The sequence below is a fragment of the Anastrepha obliqua genome, chromosome 2 (genome assembly GCF_027943255.1).
Source record: "Anastrepha obliqua isolate idAnaObli1 chromosome 2, idAnaObli1_1.0, whole genome shotgun sequence".
Lineage (NCBI taxonomy): Eukaryota > Metazoa > Arthropoda > Insecta > Diptera > Tephritidae > Anastrepha > Anastrepha obliqua.
Genome location: NC_072893.1, coordinates 18,960,893 through 18,981,591, shown reverse-complemented (window position 1 = coordinate 18,981,591; position 20,699 = coordinate 18,960,893). Strand labels below are relative to the sequence as shown.

Genomic DNA, 20,699 nt, shown 5'->3' with positions numbered 1-20,699 from the left:
TAAAAAAATAAAAAATAAAAAATATAAAATAAAAAATAATAAAAAAATATAAAATAAAAATAATAATATATAAAAATAAAAGATAAAAAAATATAAAAAAATAAAAGAATGTAAAATAAAAAAAATATAAAATAAAAAAATATAAAATAAAAAAATATAAAATAAAAAAATATAAAATAAAAATAATATAAAAATAAAAGATAAAAAAAAAAATAAAAAAATAAATAAAAATAATAAAAAAATAAAAAATAAAAATAATATTAATAATATTATATATTATAAAAATAAAAGATAAAAAAAATAAAAAAAAATAAAAATAATAAAAAATATAAAATAAAAATAATAAAAAAATATTCGCACTCACCGGAATATCATTAGGCCGATTAGCAGCCCCAGCAGAATCATATACCAGAACCAAATGAATACATAAGTCTTTTCATTAACAATATTCAGCGGCAGTATGCAGAGTGAATCGTGCTTCTGCAGCGAGCCGGAAGCACCATATTTATGGAAGATGCACTTGGTGACACGTGGGAATATGTAAACCATGGGATCGACGCGCTGTTCCTGTGGCACATCGGATAGCTGCATAATGCGAGTGCCGTACGACATGAATTCGCCATCGAAGAAACGATTCATCAAATACATTTGAATGATAATATTGATGAAGCACAGTGCCTCGCAGGCCCAGTAGCGGATAGCGTATAGCTTGTGACGCTAGAGTTGGGAGTAAATACAAAAAAAAAACACAAACATTCAGTAAATGTTGTAAACTTATGGAAAAGTGCATTCAAATTACCTTCACGTGCTTGATTAAATAGTCCAGTAATGCGTCACGTTTGGCTTCCTTCTCCTTGCGCGTGCAAATCGTCAGATTTAAACCCATTACGATCATGCGCATGAGTCCGCCTTCGAATTTGTCCCACAAGAACTTGGGCGTGTAGCAAGCAATGGCCTAAAAATATGCAAAGAGAATTATAAGCGCGTTAATGGGTGATTGAAAACCGTTATGAAAATTACTTGTATTACAAAAAAGGTCTGTTCATGTAAAAATGATCCAATAACTTGCCCGTAACTTAATTTCCGTGAACTCGCTCTCAAAGAGAAAAATAAAAAAAAAAATAAAAAAAAAAACATGAACGCAAAACTAGTAATAATTTGCAATTTATACAAACAGCTGATTAAGTTGTTGGTGGAAAAAATCACAAAAATGAAAAAAAGTTGAGCTACCTCGTAAAAATTTAAAGAAAATAAAGCAAATAAAATGCAAAATAAGGAGCTTAGCATCACAAGATTTTATATTGTCCACAATAATTTTTTCCATTTTATCATCGCGATCAGATGAAGAATATTCCGCTAGGAATTGTATTGTTGTCGCAATCACAACTTTCTAAATACCTTCAATGCTTTGATTTGTATTTCGGAAACTGTAGCAACGGTGACTAAAGGCTGTGTTTTAGAGAGAAGGGCATACCACTGGCCGATTCCTATTTGATATATGTATGACTTCAAATAAACTTTATAAATTTTATCTGAAATATATTTACCTACATTTTCAATTTTAATCACCATTTGTATTTGTATTTAGATTTTGATTCAATTTTAGTTCGTACTTATGGGATTATAGGTAGTCAGAACTTTCAAAAAATTGGATTTATTTCACATTTTCTTAAAGTATAATATCTTAGAAATATTGTGTGAAAATTTGAAGTGAATCCGACAAATACTTTTCGAGTTATTCAACAATTAACAGATGGCGCTCGGGCGGTCCAGAGTAAAAGTTAAAAATTTAAATTTAAATTATAAATTTATTTTTGAAAAATTTTGTCTAAGTCAAGTCAAAACATGATGTATTAATGCTATGTTTTTATTTTTGAAAAATAAAGTAATCGACTAGCAAAAAAAAATTATTGAAAATCATAATTTTTTCGGGTCTCTGACTGCCCCTAACCTCTTATTTTTACTTTGCGTTCAGCTGTTTCTCTCACTTGCGAGACCTTACAAGTAAAAATTTCTTTAGTAAAAACTTGCAACTTCCCCTCAAAATTAAATGTAATTTTGCTTTCTCACTTGCCCCTACTAGCAAGTTTTTTTTAGTACATGAACACCAAAACTTAATTGCCACTATTTGTCACAATTACACATTTTTACTAAATAACAATTATTTACAATTATTTGTGATGGAAATCTTTATTTTGATCCTTATAGCTTAGATAGACGGCAATGTTAATCGGTATTACCGGCGCAGTTAGTTCTGATTAAAATAGTAGTGTGACAGGCGGCGGTTGTTATGCGGATTAGTGAACAGCTGATTTTCTTATTGGTTAGTTTTGTCAGTAACAAATGAACCGCAGGCAACGAAACCGGGTATGAGCTGCCCTGATACTCATACGCATTCATTAAGGGTGGTGGCATTAGACCAACAAAAATATTTTGTACGTTTGATTGTCAGGGAAAAATATGAGCAAAGTAGAAAACAAATAATGAATTCGCCGTTTTTCATTCTGTGCTGACAGCTACATGGACACGACGAAAGAAAAAATAAACATCTCAGGTGATTTACCAATACCATCCAAGAATGATAGAGAGAGAGAGATTGCGCCTTTCGAATTCGCCGTGTCGTAAGAGTCCATTAATAAACAAACAAAGGGAAGGATCGTGAAGAACGCTATGACTGGAAAGCTAATGGGCGTAAAGGCCGAAGGCAGAGCGAAAAACCGATGGATAGACGCAGTGTAAAACGATCTCAAAGATTTGGGAATATGTAACTACGAAGCAAAAGCTTTGATGCACCTCGCGTGCGGAAGTGCAAACTAACATTGCACCCAGTCTTTCTGTTCTTCTCGTTAAAAGATTCATTATTTCTCGTTCACCCTAGATACTGACTGCCATTTTTCGGCAATGTTGCCAACGAAAACTTCCCTAACCCGTTTAAATTATGAGAATTAAGCCTAGTTGTCAATCCGCATTAAGTTAGGTTAAAAAGATTGTCCAATGAATGGGCATACTTGGACAAAAAAAAAAAAACAAATTCGTCCTTTATGGTACCATTGTGAACGAAGTTAGGAAAACTGGAGAGGGCGGAGAGAGGTGCGGGTGAGGTGGTTAGGAAGATCGGCTTAGTGTGTGTGAATTATGAACGATGACTGTGCTACGCTAATCGCTTTGTGTTGCTGATGAAGTTCATCAGATTTTTAATGTCAAGGTCAGCTATATCAGTAGGCGTAGCAAAGAAGTAAGATCAAAGATGCTTAAAACTTAGCCAAGAAAGAGCAGGGGAAGATCTTCATACATCCGACTCAATAAGGACTCGAGGTAGTTTCAAGTCTCACAGCATGCACACCTCGCGGATAGTGTCCTGTAAGAAAACCCACGAAATTCGAGTTGTGAGATTTCGTCAACCTCAGAAGCTCGCTCGAGCGCCCCCGATCCACACGTGGGCAGAAGGATTTCGTGACCTTACAAGTTTGTGTACTACCCAGCGCTCGTTGAGTTGGCGCGAAGCCCATCATTCAATCCGCATTAGTTGCACTTAATTTCTGAGAAAATTCCTAATTTAGTCGTTAACGTCAGTGTGTGTCTAGGCTATTACGCGCCCCTTTGCTTGTCTGTTTGTATACTGCAGTAGTCAGCGGTCTAGGTCACAAGTCTCAAATATGACTGACTTACGACTATATTTCCAGATAGGATGATTAATTTTGCACCACGGAACCCAAAATTCGTAGCCTTGCTCTAGTAAAGGCAGAACAGTCACAGATAAAATTCTCTATCCGCGTCCTCTAAGCAAGAGGAGGGCTTGGGTCCTCAATGATTCCAATTGTGGTCATATGTATGCTGACCCCGTGGGTTGTGTCCTGTAATAAACCGACCATCTACCGAACGCCTTTTCTACTAAGTTTGATAAGAAAGTTCGACAGTTTTCTCTTCGGGCTTGTCACAAAACACTTTACAGTTCTGCCAATTCATGATTCCTCTAGAACACCTTGTAAATTCATGTCACATACGCTTAAATTCAACTCCTCTCGTCGCTCGTAAAAGATAGTCTCTCACTACTCAACTGATCGTTGCCGTTTATCAACAACCGAAGGCAACATTTCCCACATGCCATTGCCACGCTTGTTAATCACTTCGTTGCGCTGACTTCCAATGGACGCATGCCATGAATAGTGGTGCTGTCCTGCATTTGACACATGACAACACCATTGTGCCCCAAATGTGGTCATTGATCTGGCCATCTATGGGATGTGAATGGCTTGGCCAGTGTTACTTTTTCACATGTTGCCGCTGCTGTTATGGCACTGATTTCGTGATTTTCGGTTTGCCTTGTTTTTGGAGCAATTAAAATCAAACATGCATTGAATGTCTCGCCACACATCTGTCCGTCCACTCACTTGACTGCCTCACCAGAGTTTGTCTGTTTTCGATATACACGCAACTGGCCACATCCCGCCAACGAATAACTAATAAAAAATTCAACTAACGTCTCGACTTCGTGAGCGCATGAATATAAAATTTATTTGGTTGTGATTTTTTTCTTATTTGTTAATTCGTTTTGATTAGCTAGTAATTTAATTAAACTTATTTCTATTTTCGGTGTCTCTTATTTGTCTATATCGCGGTTATTTTGCTGGATTCTTTTTTCCTCCAATTAACCTGCTTGGAATTTAGAATTGGGCACAAGTGTCGCAATTTCATTGTGTTGATGCTGAAGAGGTCTCGGTTTGAAGACATTCGATTTGTTAACAATGGGACCTAAATATGACTGTTGCTTTTGGAACAGTCCATTCAGCAATTTTTTTTTGTGGGGAAGCATCAAAAGCCTATGGCCGGGACTTCAACCCAACTAAGTCTCAAATTTTATAAGAAAGCTGCAGGGAATATTGGCACAACTATTTAACTTAAATTATCTGCTCAAAGACTCGACTGATTTCAAGGCCTGTCAATTTGTATGTCAATTAATTAACGAGGTAATTGTACGCTAAAATACGATGAGAGTAGTTAACATTATTTATCGCCCAAAATGAATTCCTTAGAAATAGCAAACTCTTTAGATCTCCAATCTGTGAAACGGCCAATTTTTATTTGGCTGCCACTGCACCTTAATGAATTCATTTTCGCTTTATGACATAAAGATCATTTAATTTGCCAACTACATAAAGCTACACAAAATCTAATTTTCGAAAATAAATGAGGAAAGAAACGTGTGATCAAATTAAGTATAATATTCATATATGTAATATAGAATTACATAAGCATATCTACCCAGTAGGGAAATATGATAGATAGGACGAAATATAGGCAGACCACGAACCACCTGGCGCCGTTCAATGGAGGTGGAAATGAGGTCTTTGTTATAAGACTTGGAATGAACTTAGAGCCCTTCCAGTTGTCGATGCCCTATTGTATTTGGTGAATACACTCGAACGGCGACTGATTTAAGGGGGTATTAACCACTTCGTAAACCTTCATCAGGTTTTTAATATCAATGACTGCTATATCAGCAGCTGGAGCAAGGAGATGAGAGCCAAGATACTTAAATCTTAGCCCTGATAAAGCAGGATAGTTAAGGAGAAAGTGCAGAGATGATCCCACCTCTACTTCTGTACAACTGACGTAGAAATGGCTCTTAGTAATACCGAGTCTCACAGCATGTATACGTCGCGGCCAATGTCTTGTAAAGGCACCCACGTACTTTGAGAGCTGAGATTTTGTTAATCTCAGGAGATCTCTTTAGTGCCTCCGATCCACTCGAGGCCAGATTTCGCGGCCTTAGAAGCGGACTGGACTGGAGGCCCACCTCTTCAGGAACAGACCACAGGCATTCAAGGTTACGTTAGGTTAGGTTGAAGCGGTTGTCCTGTGGGACACACTCAGGGTCATAGCCCATTGTGATGCCGCGTGGGGAGCTTTTCTCTATTTCTCCTAAAACCAATTTGTGTGCTTTTCAAAAATTTTAGAATACCTCCTATTTCTGCAGAACTGAGATCTTCCAATTTGTTAAAAAATTGTCTGCCTAGAATAGCAAATTTCCATCTGGATAGAGCAGGACAATGGCACAGAAGGTGTAAGATTGTCTCCTCCTCTTCCTCATCAAGACAACTTCATCAGAAGTCATGCGCTTGCACCCATTCTTTGGGCGTGCCTACCTATTAGACAATGCCCCGTTATGACTGAAACCAGTGTGCCAAGACTGTGCTTATTTTGGTTTAACAAAGATTCTGTGCGTTTAGCATTGAGAGTCGGCCACAGTTGATGGGCGATTTTGCAGGTGGCTTCATTACGCCATCTTTCGTTTGCTTTCCTTACGATTTCTTCAAGGATAAGTTGCTTGCATATTTGTAAGGGTATGCCTATGTCATAGTCTATGTACTCATCGGTCAAATTGGTGCCCAGTCTCGCTAGTTCATCGGCTCTGCAGTTACGCTCAATGTCACAATGGCCAGGGACCCATGTTACCTTTAAATGAAATGACTCAGCCATCCCGTTAAGAGATGTATGGCATTTCGTGGCTACCTCAGAGGTTGTCGACTGCTTTGTGAGGGATTTTATCACCGCCTGGTCATCAGTGCAGATGTAGATATCATCTTCCGGTATAGCATCACACTGTAGCAGTGTCACGGCTTGGCCTGAAAGACACTACAGTAGTCGGGGAGCCAAAAACTGAAGGAGATCTCCAGATGCTCGGAGTGTACAGGTACACCCTGTACACCTCCGCCCACCCTTTCCTCGAGCTTGGAGCCATCTATGTATACATGGATAGACTCGCCCTGTCTTACATCGTCCCGTACCCACTCTTCCCAACCTCCGTGATAGTTATTACACAAATGAGCAGCCAATCAGCAGCTTCTTTAAGGCCCTCGCCTCATTTAAAACGGTTTTTTGAGTGTTTCTTACAAAGTGTGTAAAACGGAAAAGAAAAAAAATAATTTTTGATTTCAGTGTTTTGTTTTAGTTTTTGATCCATTGTTAAAAAATAAAAATTTTTTTTGGCAATGCGAGGTTCGTTCAAAAAGTTGTCGGCCTTAAAACAATATTCTTCCAAAAACAGATATGTCACTGGCGATACAGATTCCGGGATTCACAGGACAAACACCATTTCAAATGAGGCGAGGGCCTCAATTGCGGCTACCTCTGCTTGGCCAATGCAGTGATTCAGTAAACTGAACTTGAGTCTGATGGGGAGCTCCTTGTATAATACTCCTTCGCCAACCCTTCCATCCAATTTTGAGCCATCCGCGAATAGGTTCGCCAGGCTCTGCCTCCAAATGGCCTAACACCTCCCACTGCCATAAGGTAAAAGTTGCTTGTAAACGAAACTCTATAATTATGCCAGTTCAACATTTGATTCTGTAAAATTCACTCTGAGCAGAATAGTATAAAACTTTCGTGGCATCTATGGCTATACTAGCGGATATGCACTGCTATAGCCCAATAGTGATGTAGCACGCAATAGTAGAGTCCTCTTCAGGAGGTGAGGAGGATAAATAGAAGCTTGTTAAACTTGCTCAGGCTTTTCCTGCGGGGGTTGCTTGCCTTTTTTTGTGGTCTGCGAGCACTTTACTTCATTTCATTTCATCCGGATGATAGCCTCATTATGTTGTATTTTTGTTTTTGGTTTTTGTGAAATGTGTGTACGGGTAAGTAACTACAATGGCATTTTCTTCAACTTGGTTACTTAGTAAAATTTTATTATTGTGTCAAATGAACAGAAAGGCACACAAAATTCTGTACGCCGTACCACGCGCAAGCATATATGTACCTACCTCAAAAGAATAAGAAAAAAATAAAAATAGTAAAAATAAAAATCACGTAGATGCCCAGCAAACACACGAGAAAATATGCTCTAGCGTTTGATTAACCTTCAGTGCTGAAGATAAGATGAACTTCAGTATTTCTTATCATTTGATGTGATTAAATCTTTAACAACTCTACGACAATACTTAAGTTTTCTTTGCAATTAATTTTATTTTATATAAAAGAGTTTTTTGCTATTTTTTTTTTTTTTATCCTGTCTATACTTTTAATGCATAGAAGATTGTTTTCTAATCTTTGAATTCATTTAAAAAGTGTCCTTGATTTAAGTATTGAAGGCATATTTCCTGTGCCCCGTGAAATTTCCGTTCAAGTAAATAAATTTAACATTTTATAGGTAGCTCGATAAGTTCGATCGGTGTTTTCCTTTTCCACTTGAAAAAGACAGTTCATTTGGGTATGATTGACGACGATCTCGGAATTTGCTGATCACATTTTTTATTTCCTCTTTTATTGAGGAATTTTTAAGTCTCAATGAATTTGGGCATTCGTCACGTACCAGCGAACGTTTACCAGGGTGCGTAGAGTCTTGGACTGAAAACTTTGCAGAATTTCCAAATTTGAGTTTAATGCTGTGCCAAACAGTTGGATGGAGTCCATAAGTTCAGACTGGTTTGAGCACAGATTTGTACAGGACAAGCTAGTTGTCCATTGAGAGGGGGGTATTCACGGTTTAACAGCCAATAAGTGTTTCGCAGTCATCAACCTTAAGAGTCGATACCTCACAATCATACGTTAGGATTGGTCGAATAAGGGTCTTAGAAATATTAATCCAATTGAAATTGAAATTTGAGAAAGGCGAGCCAAGAAGCATCGAGAGAATAGTAACTCCTAAGACACTCAGGTAGAAAATCCTATTGTATTCAAAGCTCTGAAAAGTAAAAGGATGGATAGTCGAGGAGGAAAGAAGAGAAGTGACAGAGACAGAGAGATAGGATAGAATATAGACAGCGAGTCCTCTGAGAATTTTCCAGATTCTTTGGCAAATCTGAAAATATCCTCCAGTTTGAGAGAACGAATTTTACTCATTCTCTTGGCATCAAAACCCAAAATTCGTAGCCTTGCTCTAGTAAAGGCAGGACACTCACAGAGAAAAGGCTCAGCGTTATCCGCCTCCTCCAAGCACGACAAGAACGCTGGGCCATCAATGATTCCAATGGTGGTCAAATGCTGACCCCATCGGTTGTGTCCTGTTATAATAACGACCATCAACCGAACGTCTTTTCTCCCAAGTTTTAGAAGAAAGTTCGACAGTTTTCTGTTCGGGCTTGTCACAAAACACTTTGCAGTTCTGTAGCCTTCTAGACTGGACCATCGCTCTTTATGTAAATTGCATACATTATCGCTGATCCAATTCATGATTCCTATAGAACTGATTCCGATTATTGGCTCTGGTCCCTGTGGGGACCATCCACTTTTTATCTTTCCTGTCTCTATTCTTTCTACATATATCTATCCGGGTGTAGTACAATGGTACGGACTGAGTGGTTGGACTTGTCCAGTCCCCCACAAATCTAATCTAATCTACTCCCTGTGGGTTAATAGCTGATCCGCCATTGGTTAAATGAGCGGCAATTGCATTTCCTTACTTGGTTGTGATAAGATTTAAGTTGATTTATGGGCAGGTGGTAAAGCTTGTGGGTTAAAGGCCTCATGTGGAGAATTTTTTTCGTTCACTTTCAAGCGCCTACTTCGGAGCTATTTGAAGATTTTATTTATGCCGATTTGGAGCTTCTTCTAAGGCTTCTGTTGCAGTTGACAGATCGTGTGGCTGGCAGATCGTGTATTAGATTAGGTACAGGATTGAACCTAATATGCTGCCCTGTTGGACCCCAGCTTTAATTTGTTGGAGAATGCAGAATTCACTGCTGAACAAATTTGCTTTTGGTCGAGCGCTGTTTCTGTCATTTTTCATTGAGCTCGGAAGATATTTCTGGTTAAGCTGGCATTGCACAAATGAGTAATCCAATTATAGGGTGAGGAGGTAGCTTTTTTGAGAATTTCGGCGGGGATGCGACCTGTTTCCTGCTGATCTTAAAATATTTCATTTGGGAGGAGTGGACGGTGTGCAACATTTGGAGGCAGGGCATGGCAAATATGTTTACGGATCGGTCGAAGTTGGACGAAAGAGACATCTAATCGGATGATACTTCGATATTAGGCTCATTTGGATTCCCGTTCACAGCGGCATAGAGGGCTGATGTGCTGGACTGATGAGCTGGCTAGACAGGGGACTCTAGAGACGGTTTCATCGCAAAAGGGATTACCTGTGGTATGCTACTGGAAATATGAGCCTTGTGTCAACTCAGCGATCGCTGGGCTAGTGAGCAAACGTCCAAAGTCGCGAGATCCGTCTGGCCATGGGTAGATCGGAGGCGCTCGAGGGAACTTCCAAGGCTAAAAAATCTGCAACTCTCGAATTCGGTAGGTATCCTTACTGCACATTGCCCGTTAGGTGAGGTGTCCAAGCGCTGAGGCTTGCGGTTGCTTCTAGTCTTTTCTGCAGAAGCTGTCTTGAGGACGAAGTGGAATCATCTCGGAACCTTTTTCTCAGCTGCCCTGCTCTCGTCGGGCAAATATTTAGACATCTGGGCTTTCACATTTTCGCTGCGCCTGCGGATATTGCGGGTTTAAGTATCAGACATATGATGGAATTCATCACTAGCTTGGGGCGATTAATAAGAACGTAAATCGCCACCGTTGTCCGTCATCCTCTAATCCAAAGCGCCTTCTTCCTTTTTTTCACCTGCTTGGTTCCGTTCCTTCCCTTTCCCCACTACCTGACGACGAATTTTGTATATTTGTCCAAGTGGGCCCCTTGTAAGGGCAGCCATTTATCCTAAGCTAACCTAACCTGCCAATGGGAGAAATCCCTTTGAGGGCGAGTGGAGAATTACTAGTTTCTCAACTTGATAACTAAGAAATTTTCATGTAAAAAAATTCCAATTCTTGAGTCGCTCTTTGGAGTTTTGAAAAGGTCATTTCACTTCAAATGCATCTCAGGTAGATATCAAACAAAAAGGTTTGTTGGGTGCACACCCAAAGACATTCACGTATTGTATTGTGTGTGTACACATGCATGTGTGCATGTATATGGTCTTTTGACTGACAAAGATTCGGAGTCACTGTACGCACTCAATTAAATTCAATTGATATGAAATTGAAACTTTTTTCTTTTTTTAAATCAGACGCTTGAGTTGCTTTTGTACTCTACAGACAACCAGCAAAGTACGAGCTATGAAAGCAACTTAACATACATATGCATGTATTTCAAATTCATGTACTCGTATGTGTGTGTGTGCTGCTAAATCATCAACCAGGTCCTCTATAAAAATCGCCAATCTGCGGTCGTTAGTGGATCATGCAAAAATGATTACCTTTTAAGCAAAATAATCAAACTATTGTCCAAATGTCGGTCCATGTATCGGTGAGCTTGTATGTATGGGTGCGTTCTAAATTTTTTGATTTAAATTTTTTTAATTTGATTTAATATATTCACAGCAATGATCAGCGTTCACCTCTGACTACTTACGAACAATCGTGGGTAGTTAAAAGAGTCGCGAACGCTACTTTCAAATTAAATTTCAATTTATTTCATTTTAATTTTTTCCTTTTTTTCTACCTTCTTTTGCTTCTTTATTACCAAATGATTGTGGCGTATTTTTTATGCGTGATCAATCAAAAATGAAAAATTTGACAGACATTTGAAAGCTACCATGGAAGAGGAATGAATTGTAAGCGGTGGATCACCTACTTATATAAAATTATAGAAAAAGTTGAGCTTTTTAAATGTCTTTTCTATTTTTTATTTGAATTACTTTTTGTCTATTAACCTTATGCGCATTCTTCTCATCTCTTAATTTTTTTTTCATTTTGGAAATTAAAATTAAAAAGTCTTCATAACCAAAAAAATGAAAAAAAAAATGCCGCGCTCGTGCCCTATTTTTTTTAACTTTTTTTTTTGTTACTCTGATTTCTTCGCGTACTTCATTTGCCTGCTAAAGTGTTGCTGTCAGCGTGATAGCTACGAGTACTTGTGCGCAAAATGCTGACTATTATTTTTCTACAAAGTGTATTTAGCGGTCAACGCCACGATCATCAGACACCGAAAATATCGTCCAACAGGCTTCAGGAAAATCAGAAAAAAATCAATACAGAAATATTAATTTGATTTAAATTTTCTTCAAACACGTGCGTGACACATTAGGTTGGCTCCAAAAAAAAATGTGTGGTACCTTCTAAATTTGTTCAATTGTTTAAACAACATTACTATACTTTATTATAAAAAAATGCTTAGATCAAAAATAAAAAAGGAGAATTTTTTTTATTTTATTTTTAATTTTTCAATTCTAAATTTTTGAGGACTTTCAGCGTCCCTATAGGTTAGGGTAGGGTAAATGGCTGATCATTCAATTCATCCACTGCGATACCATACGGAGAAAAAAAAACGGAGTGAGAAGAACCGAACAGGGGAAGGGGTGGGGAAGGAATATTCTGAAAGGAGCTCCTCATCAGACTCAAGTTCAGGTTATCGGACCACTGTAGTCTATTCCAAGCAAAAATAGCCACAATTATGGCCCTCGTCTCATTTGAAATGGTGTTTATTCTGTGAGTCCCGTAATTCGTATCGCCAGCGACATACCTGTTTTTGGAAGACCATTTTTTGAAGGCTGACAACTTTTTGAACGAACCTCGTACGACCAAACAAAAATTTTTATTTTTTAACAATGAATAAAAAAATAAACTACTGAAACCAAAAATAAAAAATATGTTTTCGTTTCCGTTTTACACACTTAAAAAAAAAACACTCAAAAAACACCATTTCATATGAGGCGAGGGCCTTAAAGAGGCTGTTAATTGGCTGCCCACTTTTGTAAAAACTGTCACGGGAAAACTGGTTAGGGAACGTCTGACTTCACTGCCGAATGCATCAGAATTCTTTGATATAAGGCTCATCGAGGTACTTGGTCATAGCGACATTGCAGTAAAGTGCAAGGCGGATGAGCTGGCTAGACAGGGAACCTGTGAAGTAGTTAATCCACGAAACGAGAGGATCGGAATCCCGTTGCCTATTTACGGTCTGCCCCTGTGGAGGTGTGCTTAGTGTCAACTCAGCGCACGCTGGGCAAGTACACAAACTTGTAACGACGCGAATTCTGGCCACGAGTGGATCGGAGGTGCTAGAGAGATCTTCTGAGGTTAACAAAATCTGAGCTCTTAAAGTTCGTGGGTACCTTTACGGGACATTGGTCGCGTGGCATACACGCTGTGAGCCCTTTTTGCGTCAGTTGTGCGGAAGATGAGGTGGAATCATTTTAGCAGTTTCTCCTTAACTGCCCGGTGGAAGCTAGTATCTTGGCTCTCCTCTTCTTGCTACGCTTGCTAATACGAGTATGATATTAAAAGTCTGATGAATTTCATCAGTTGTACGAAGCGTCTAATACCATCTTAAGTCAGCCATCGTTCGGGTGTCTTCATCAAATACACATCCCATAACCACGCTGTTAGTTCTGCCTTTTCCAAACTGGATAAAGAAGCAATACGAACGGGTCTGATGGTGCATGAAAACAAAACGAAGTACCTCCTGTCATCAAACAAACGGTTGGCGCACTCGCATCTCGGGACTAGGACTCTACATGGCTCTCATCATGCCCGTCCTAACGTATGGCGCAGAAGCTTAGACGATGACAACCTCCGATTAAGCGCCCCTTAGAGGTTTTGAGAGAAAGATTCTGTGGAAGATTTTTGGACCTTTGCACGTTAGCAACGGCGAGTATGTGCTGTATGAGCTTTACGGCAACATAGACAAAGTTTCGCGAGTAAAAATCCAGCGGCTTCGTTAGCTGGGTCATGTCGTTCAAATGGATACGAGCGGTCTGACTCTGAAAGTATTTGATGCGATACTAGCTGGTGGTAGTAGAGGAAGAGGAAGTTCTCCTCTGCGTTGGAAAGATCAGGTGAAGAAGGACCTAGCTTCACTTGGTGTGTCCAACTGGCGTCGGATAGCACGAGAACTCACGAAACTCATCTGGAGACTGTGCTGTACTAAAATCGCACTTAATTGTTACTCGGGCATTGAATCTCGTCGAGCCTAACTTAACCTAATATATTTATTATAGGTTTTTCAATCTACCTCTGAAGTAATACTGGTAGATTTAAAGTTGCAAGATGTCTTTTGATCGACAATTAGCTAACTGCAGTAAAGCTTTCAAGGCAACTTTCAATTTAGGTGTGGAATCTTCATACAGCATAGTATCATGGAAAATGATTACATTTCCACCTGTTCAGGTGCTCAGTTTTTCCAGGACTAAGATCCGAAACATTTTAGAGGTCATTATCTGAACTGGTTTCCTATTAAGGATTAATTTTTTTTGACAGCTATTCAGACTCTCAGATTCCATCAGACAATCTTTAAACTTGAGATGAAGTGTCTTAGCAAGTTCAACACATTTGGCATTATCAGCCAAACATTTACTCTCTGGGTACCAAGTCACATGGGCATTGAAGGAAATGAGATTGATGAACTAGCAAAGAAAGCATCATCAATTTATTGTACTTTATCGGTGGAGAGCTTTTCTGTGACGTATGTGGGTAAACCGGCACCATCTACCCTATCAAAAGAATAGGAAGAAGCTCTAAAGGAATTATACTGGCACAATCTACTACATTCGAATCACTATTGAGATTTTTGTAATCGAATAATCTTTTTAAGACATTGACTATCAAGCGGATTTAATGAAAATATTCACTGCAGGCGAAGCAGATATTTGTATGGCTCATGTTTTTGTACGGCAGGGCGCTGTATGGCGGAATCGAAATTGTAAAAATCATAAGGCTATAAACACAGGACCAAACATAATTTTTTAAATATCAGGCTTCTCTAAAAATATAAAAAATAGCACGCAGTGTCACATGAAAGCGCCGGATAGGGTCTCATGTGAAACTAATACAAAATTTGATCGCGGAAGCAGTGAAGCACTTCAAATCAAATGCTCGCCTATTTTTTCGAAACATCTGTTTTGTTTGTGTGTGTTTGCCTGAAGTTTTTAGAGAATTAGTAGGATAATCAACCGCCAAAAACGAGTCATCTTTCACCAAAACAAAGCGAACTTGTTGTTCTTGTTAGAGCAGCCATAAACTTTGTCCATACATGAATGAGGAATGCTGCTGGAGTGACAGTCTTTTGCCTGATATAAATTCGTGTCGTTCCGGTAATGTACCAACTGCCGTGGGAACAAACAATGCGAGCTCCTACGTATCGGCTCACACAAGAGATTCTTTGAGCACTCAAAAGTTTGAATTAATGGTTTATCCACTTCACAGCGCTGATTTGGTACTTAATGATTTTTTTTATTCCCAATCATCACAGATAAAATGCAAAGTCAACATTTTTCAACGCGTAAGCCTTCATACTACTCGTTTTTGAGGTATCCTCGTCTGAGTGGCAAAAGTGAATTGCAATTTCGTTCAAGCTAATGGAAAAGTTTAGAGGCTTCCAAGGAGAATATTTTGAAAAGCAATAAACCCTTTTTCAGAGCTGCAGATTTTGCAATGAACTAGAAAAGAGGGAAACTCTTGAACACCTTCTATGTTCTTGCCCTGCATTAGCTAGAACCCGATTTAAATGTTTAGGAGCTCTACAATACGAGAGGTTAGAATGTGTCTCAGGGTTAGAGCTTCAGAGTTTACTTAGATTCGCAAGAGACGCACACGTATTACAAGATGTCTACTACAAAAAAATGTAAAGGTCTAGCACCACTTGGTAACACTAAGAACCAATAGGTCTATGTGATGGCTTTCAGCCAGCCAGGTCAACCTAATCTAACTTAACCTAAGCCCATTTTCATAATGGTTTTATGATAATTTTTCATTATTAGACGCAAAATTTAAAAGGCAACGCTCATAATTTTTGCCGTCTTTATATAATCAGAGAAAAACTAGTTTAGAAGAGGAAAAAATAAATCATGGCAGACCGAGATAGGGAGGAATTGTCTTAACAACCGACTAAAGAGAGAAGTCTCTGATTTTAATTCTTCGTATGATTTAGAAAATTTGTAGTTTTCGAAAGTCAAGCCTTATTTTTGAATATGCAGGTGCAACAAATGTATCAAGGATGTGATTATTCCATCTAAAAGTTACCATTTGAATGGAATTTGAATACGATTTGATTCCAAAACTTTCATTTGCTTTCTCTGACGCGATCGCTCACGAATTCACAGAAAAAAGATTGAATATTTATTCATAAAAAATTCCATAACTTTTTTTTAGCTTTTTTTAAGCAAGTAAGTCATTGGCCAGTTGCCTCCAGCACTGCCTCCAGCCAAACCATAAATAATTTATGTACTACGCCAACCACATTTCTCCTGATCAACACGACTTGTGGCACATGCACAGCTGGTGTACGCTAACCAAATATGCCGATGATATTTTCTAACAACTCACCAGTGACAGCAAAGTAAGTAAATGGCCAGCAGCAACAACAGCACTGACATGCAATATATTTTTATTTCAAATAGCCACAAAAGGCAACAACAAGCGCTTCAACTAATCAACCAGACCACTTGACAGGCCATTATTGTGGCAAGATCGTTTCGTTGCGCTTTCTCGATAGACAAAATGTGACTGAGGAGGTGGACGAGGCGTCTTACTTAGCTTGTGGGCACACAAAATTTCCAGAGCTTTAAAAGGTAAAATCTCTTGATGATGCAGCTGATGTGGTTTGGCTACTAGAGATGTTGTATGCAGCATTTGGGGCATTGTTGGACGCAGTTCACTTCACTTCATTGCTTTATTTATTTTGTTAAGTTTTTTTTTGCACTCGCTTACCTGGAAGAAGAGTACGAAGCAGACCCATTGGTAGTACGTGTAATATTTCTTGGCATCCTCGTCGTTGAAATCGTTGGCAACACCGGGATGAGCAACTTCGCGGCCGACCTGTTGGTGAGAGGAAGGAAATTTATGAGATTTTATTTTGTAAATAAGTGATTTAGAGACTTAGAAGTTTGGGCAATCTATTTTGTGTGAAATCAAAAAAAAAAAAATTTAAATAAATAAATAAATACAAAAAAACAAAAATTATAAAAAAAAATAATATATAAAAGAAAATAAAAAAAAAAATTAAAAAAAAATTAAAAACAAAAAATCAAAAAAAAAAAACAAAAATTAAAAAAAAAAATTAAAAGAAAATTAAAAACAAAATTAAAAGAAAATTAAAAAAAAATTAAAAATAAAAAAATTAAAAACAAAAAATTAAAAAAAAATTAAAAAAAAAAAAAATTAAAAAAAAGATAAAAAACAACAAATTAAAACAAAAATTAAAAAAAAAAATAAAAATAAAAAAAAGTTAAAAAAAAATATAAAAAAAAAATACTATGACTTGCGCATCGTAGGGGAAATTAATATATAAGGCTTTATTTGCTTGTGTGTTTGTTTGACAGCGGGAATTTGTTGTGTAGCATAATAATTACTAGTCTGCTGGTTCCCTTGCATTGACATGCCTATCCCCGTTGGTCTTCTTTTTTATTTTTCGTTTTTTTTTTCTATATACGCGCAATCAGTTACGCATGCGCGCCTCGTCTTTAATTAGGGCGCACACATTTTTTGTTTATTTCGTGACTCCGCATGCAATACATCGACTGCATTCTGTTTTGCTGAAGCGATTTTTAGGGTGAGGTTCTATACCCGACATCAAAATCCCAATAAATAAAAGTTTTTTTTTTTAGTTTAAAGTATATCAAAAGCAAGCAGATCATTTCTTTTTATTTATTATTTTTATTAGAATCGCAAAAGTCTGCGTGTGCTTAGCGGCAAACAGAAATTTTTTAGAGCGAAGCACAAAGAAACCTATAAAATATGAATGCTTGTACTTTAGAAATAATTTCTAGGTATGAGATGAACAATAAAGCTAAGCATAAAAAATTACAAGTCATTTAACATAAGGAAAGCAGGCACTTACAGCTGTCAACTGCGCAAATTCAAGTGAAATACAAGTCTTTGCAAGTACATTTATGGTACTTCATGTACATACAGCTGCGGTGAAAATAATAGTACCACAGGGTGTTGCGAAATTCAAACTTTAAAAAGTTTGAAAAGAACTAAATTTTTTGAACATAAAATAATTTTACTTAATTAATTAATCTATGAACATATTTTGAATAAAAAAAACCCCATATTTCAAAATATATTCAATTAATAAGTTATTTCATTCAAAATAAGGCGGTAACAAATGACGAAAACAAAAAATTAACTTAAAAATGTAAAACAATAGTACTTTTAATCCATACTTTGTTGAGTATCCTTTATTAGATAGAGCCCTGGGTCTTTAGGGGCCACCTCTGTGGCTTTAGCGCGTTGAAAGGGGCCACGGTATTATATGACAGGAGTTCGAGTAGACCTAGGAACGTCCCATCTCACTGTGACGAGTCTTGAACAATTCTGTTGTCAGGACCTGGTACTGCTGAGGTGTGTTATAAGGCTAGAAGCGGATGGCTGAGATTTGTGATTGCATCTGCTTATTTTCTTTACGATGCCACCACCTGGGAAGGCCACCAGTCTCGTAAGGTTCTGTGAGCGGCGCAGTCTGGGCCTCGTTCTCTGCTGCGATGCTAATGCCCAGCATCCAATCTGGAGCAGCAGCACATGCAATGAGCGGGGCTCTCGGCTATTCGAGTTTATCGCTTCCTCTTACCTAAACATACACAACAAGGGCAGACAGCTCACGTTTTTTACTGCTAGAAGGCAGTAGGTGATTGATCTCACCTTATCAAATTCAAAATTTGGGTGTTCAATCAGGAACTGAAGAGTCCTTGCCGAAGATTTGTGCTCGGACCACAGGTATATTGAGTTTCAGTGTGGCGAGGAGGCACAAATGCCATTGCCATCCAGAAACCCCAGGAAAACAGACTCGCAGAAGTTTAGGGAGGCGTTGCGGTGCTTTGACGTGACACAACCAAGACTTCGGAAAGAATAGGGGATTAAGGTGGCAGTTGAGAAACTCAGCGCTGCCTTAGTTGAATGTTTTGAGTCAGCCTGTCCAAGAACCGAGAGCTCCAAACATTGAGGCGTGAGTTGAGAAAACTTCTAAACCGGGTCCTCAAGACTAATCTTGCTGAGGACTGGGAGCGATACTGTCATATTCAGAGGAACTACAAAAAGAGGAACTACATTCGTGAGTCGAAAAGGGCTTCTTTTAGGGAATTCTGCGGCGGTATTGAATCTCTGATTGACACGGCAAAATTGGTTAGGATCCTGAAAAGGGATTCAACCGCAAAGCTGTGGAAATCTGATGACTCCTTCACGGAGAAGCAAAGTGAGACATTCAGCTTGCTGATGGTTTCTCACTTTCCATGAAATCAGATAAGCATTGGCCGGCAACAGCCCTCAACGAAAGAGGCTGCTTTGCTTTTTTTGAAAAGAGCCGTTATCATTTTAGTTCTGTTTTTTGCTCTCCCAAATCACAGAGACTGTCAGTAAGACAAGAGAAAAGTATCTGCAAACCAAACTCCTTTTAGTCAAGTTTTACTGTGAAATAAAGTGAGCTGCTTGTTTTGGTGCTATTATTTTCACCGGCACTGTATGTGTACAGGGTTGCCGAACTATTTTTTTTTTCTTGAAATCAGTATTTCGAGATTTTACGATTCATCAAACTTCACTTCATCACTTTCACTACATTTTTATTTAAAATAATAAAACACAAACTTACTCATTTAAGTAATGCAAATTTAAAAACTTTTAAAACTAAATTAAATTCCCTTTTTTTCACTGCGTGTACCGTCAATATTTGTATAAAGGAACCAACTAATAATTATTGAAAAATCCACTGCCTTATTTAATATTTATCATATTTTTGGGTGGCACTAACCCACGCGATTTCTGTTTAATTAATGACAATTTCTTTGTTTACAAGCAACAGCGGGCAAATAACAAACAAATAATGTGCGATTTGCATAAAAAACTCTGCAAATTATCAATAATTTAGAAATAATTTGTTTTTTTTTTTGCAAAATTGAGCTTCAACGAGTTGCTTCACAAACTTAGCAAAAATAATTTTATTGTAACCATAAAACGTCGGCTCAAAAACGGCCTGACGTAAAAGCGTACAAAAAAGTTCGGTGTGAAAGAGCAAAGGAGTTGTTGCGCTTGCACGAACGTGGCGAATCTCCTAACATTGTGTTTTCTGATGAAACAAATTTCCCAATTGAGCAGTTCATAAACACTCAAAAGATCGAGTTTACTTGACCGAACGGTCGTACGAGAATTTGAGCCTACGTATGGCCACTCGAAGCAATTTCCCATCGCAAGTAATGGTTTGGGCCGCAGCACAGTGGTCAAGTAGCCCGACGTTTTGGCCAAAAATCCCAAAATCGAAAGTTACCATTTGAGGTAAAGCTTCATATATTCGTCAACAGATGGCACTGGAGCATTAAAATCCAAAGGGACAGATGTTTACATTGAACAGATGTTCCGTGGTGAACGCTCAAAAGTGCCGTTTGTCGGGACTCGCGCGAGACAGTACGCATGCACGTTTTAGAGCGCCACACAAAAATAGTTGCAGATTCACCATTTTTCAACGAAAAAGGGGCAAACTAAAATGGATGTTGTTCGGAAAGGTATGTACATTACGAAAATACTTTACTGTAACCATATTGCTGTATTTTTAGAGGCAATATTAATGACGCAGTACAAGCCTTTTTTCCCTTTTTTTTCAATTGCACTTCTTCTCGTAGATAATTATTTTTATTGCCACGAATTGCCACGGAGATATTTACGTTTCCTAGTGCAGAAAAGTATACAGATTTCGAATCCGTTTAGATCTTGCTCCCGCGCTATCCCCGTTCGTCAAAAATACGCTTTCTTTGCAGAAGGTCGCTCCCGAGCTTGAAGCGCGT

At 38.2% G+C, this 20,699-nt stretch overlaps 1 protein-coding gene across 3 annotated transcripts in view; it reads right to left on the bottom strand.

Annotated features, from left to right (window-relative positions):
- LOC129237919 (innexin inx1) overlaps window positions 1-20,699 on the bottom strand; it is a 74,633-nt gene that overhangs the window by 1,675 nt on the left and 52,259 nt on the right. For all 3 annotated transcript variants that reach the window (XM_054872907.1, XM_054872906.1, XM_054872908.1), the window contains exons 3-5: window positions 16,639-16,746; window positions 800-955; window positions 365-717 (exon numbers count right to left, since the gene is read on the bottom strand). In XM_054872907.1, coding sequence (XP_054728882.1) covers window positions 365-717; window positions 800-955; window positions 16,639-16,746 — 617 coding nt within the window. The remainder of the gene's footprint in view (window positions 1-364; window positions 718-799; window positions 956-16,638; window positions 16,747-20,699) is intronic.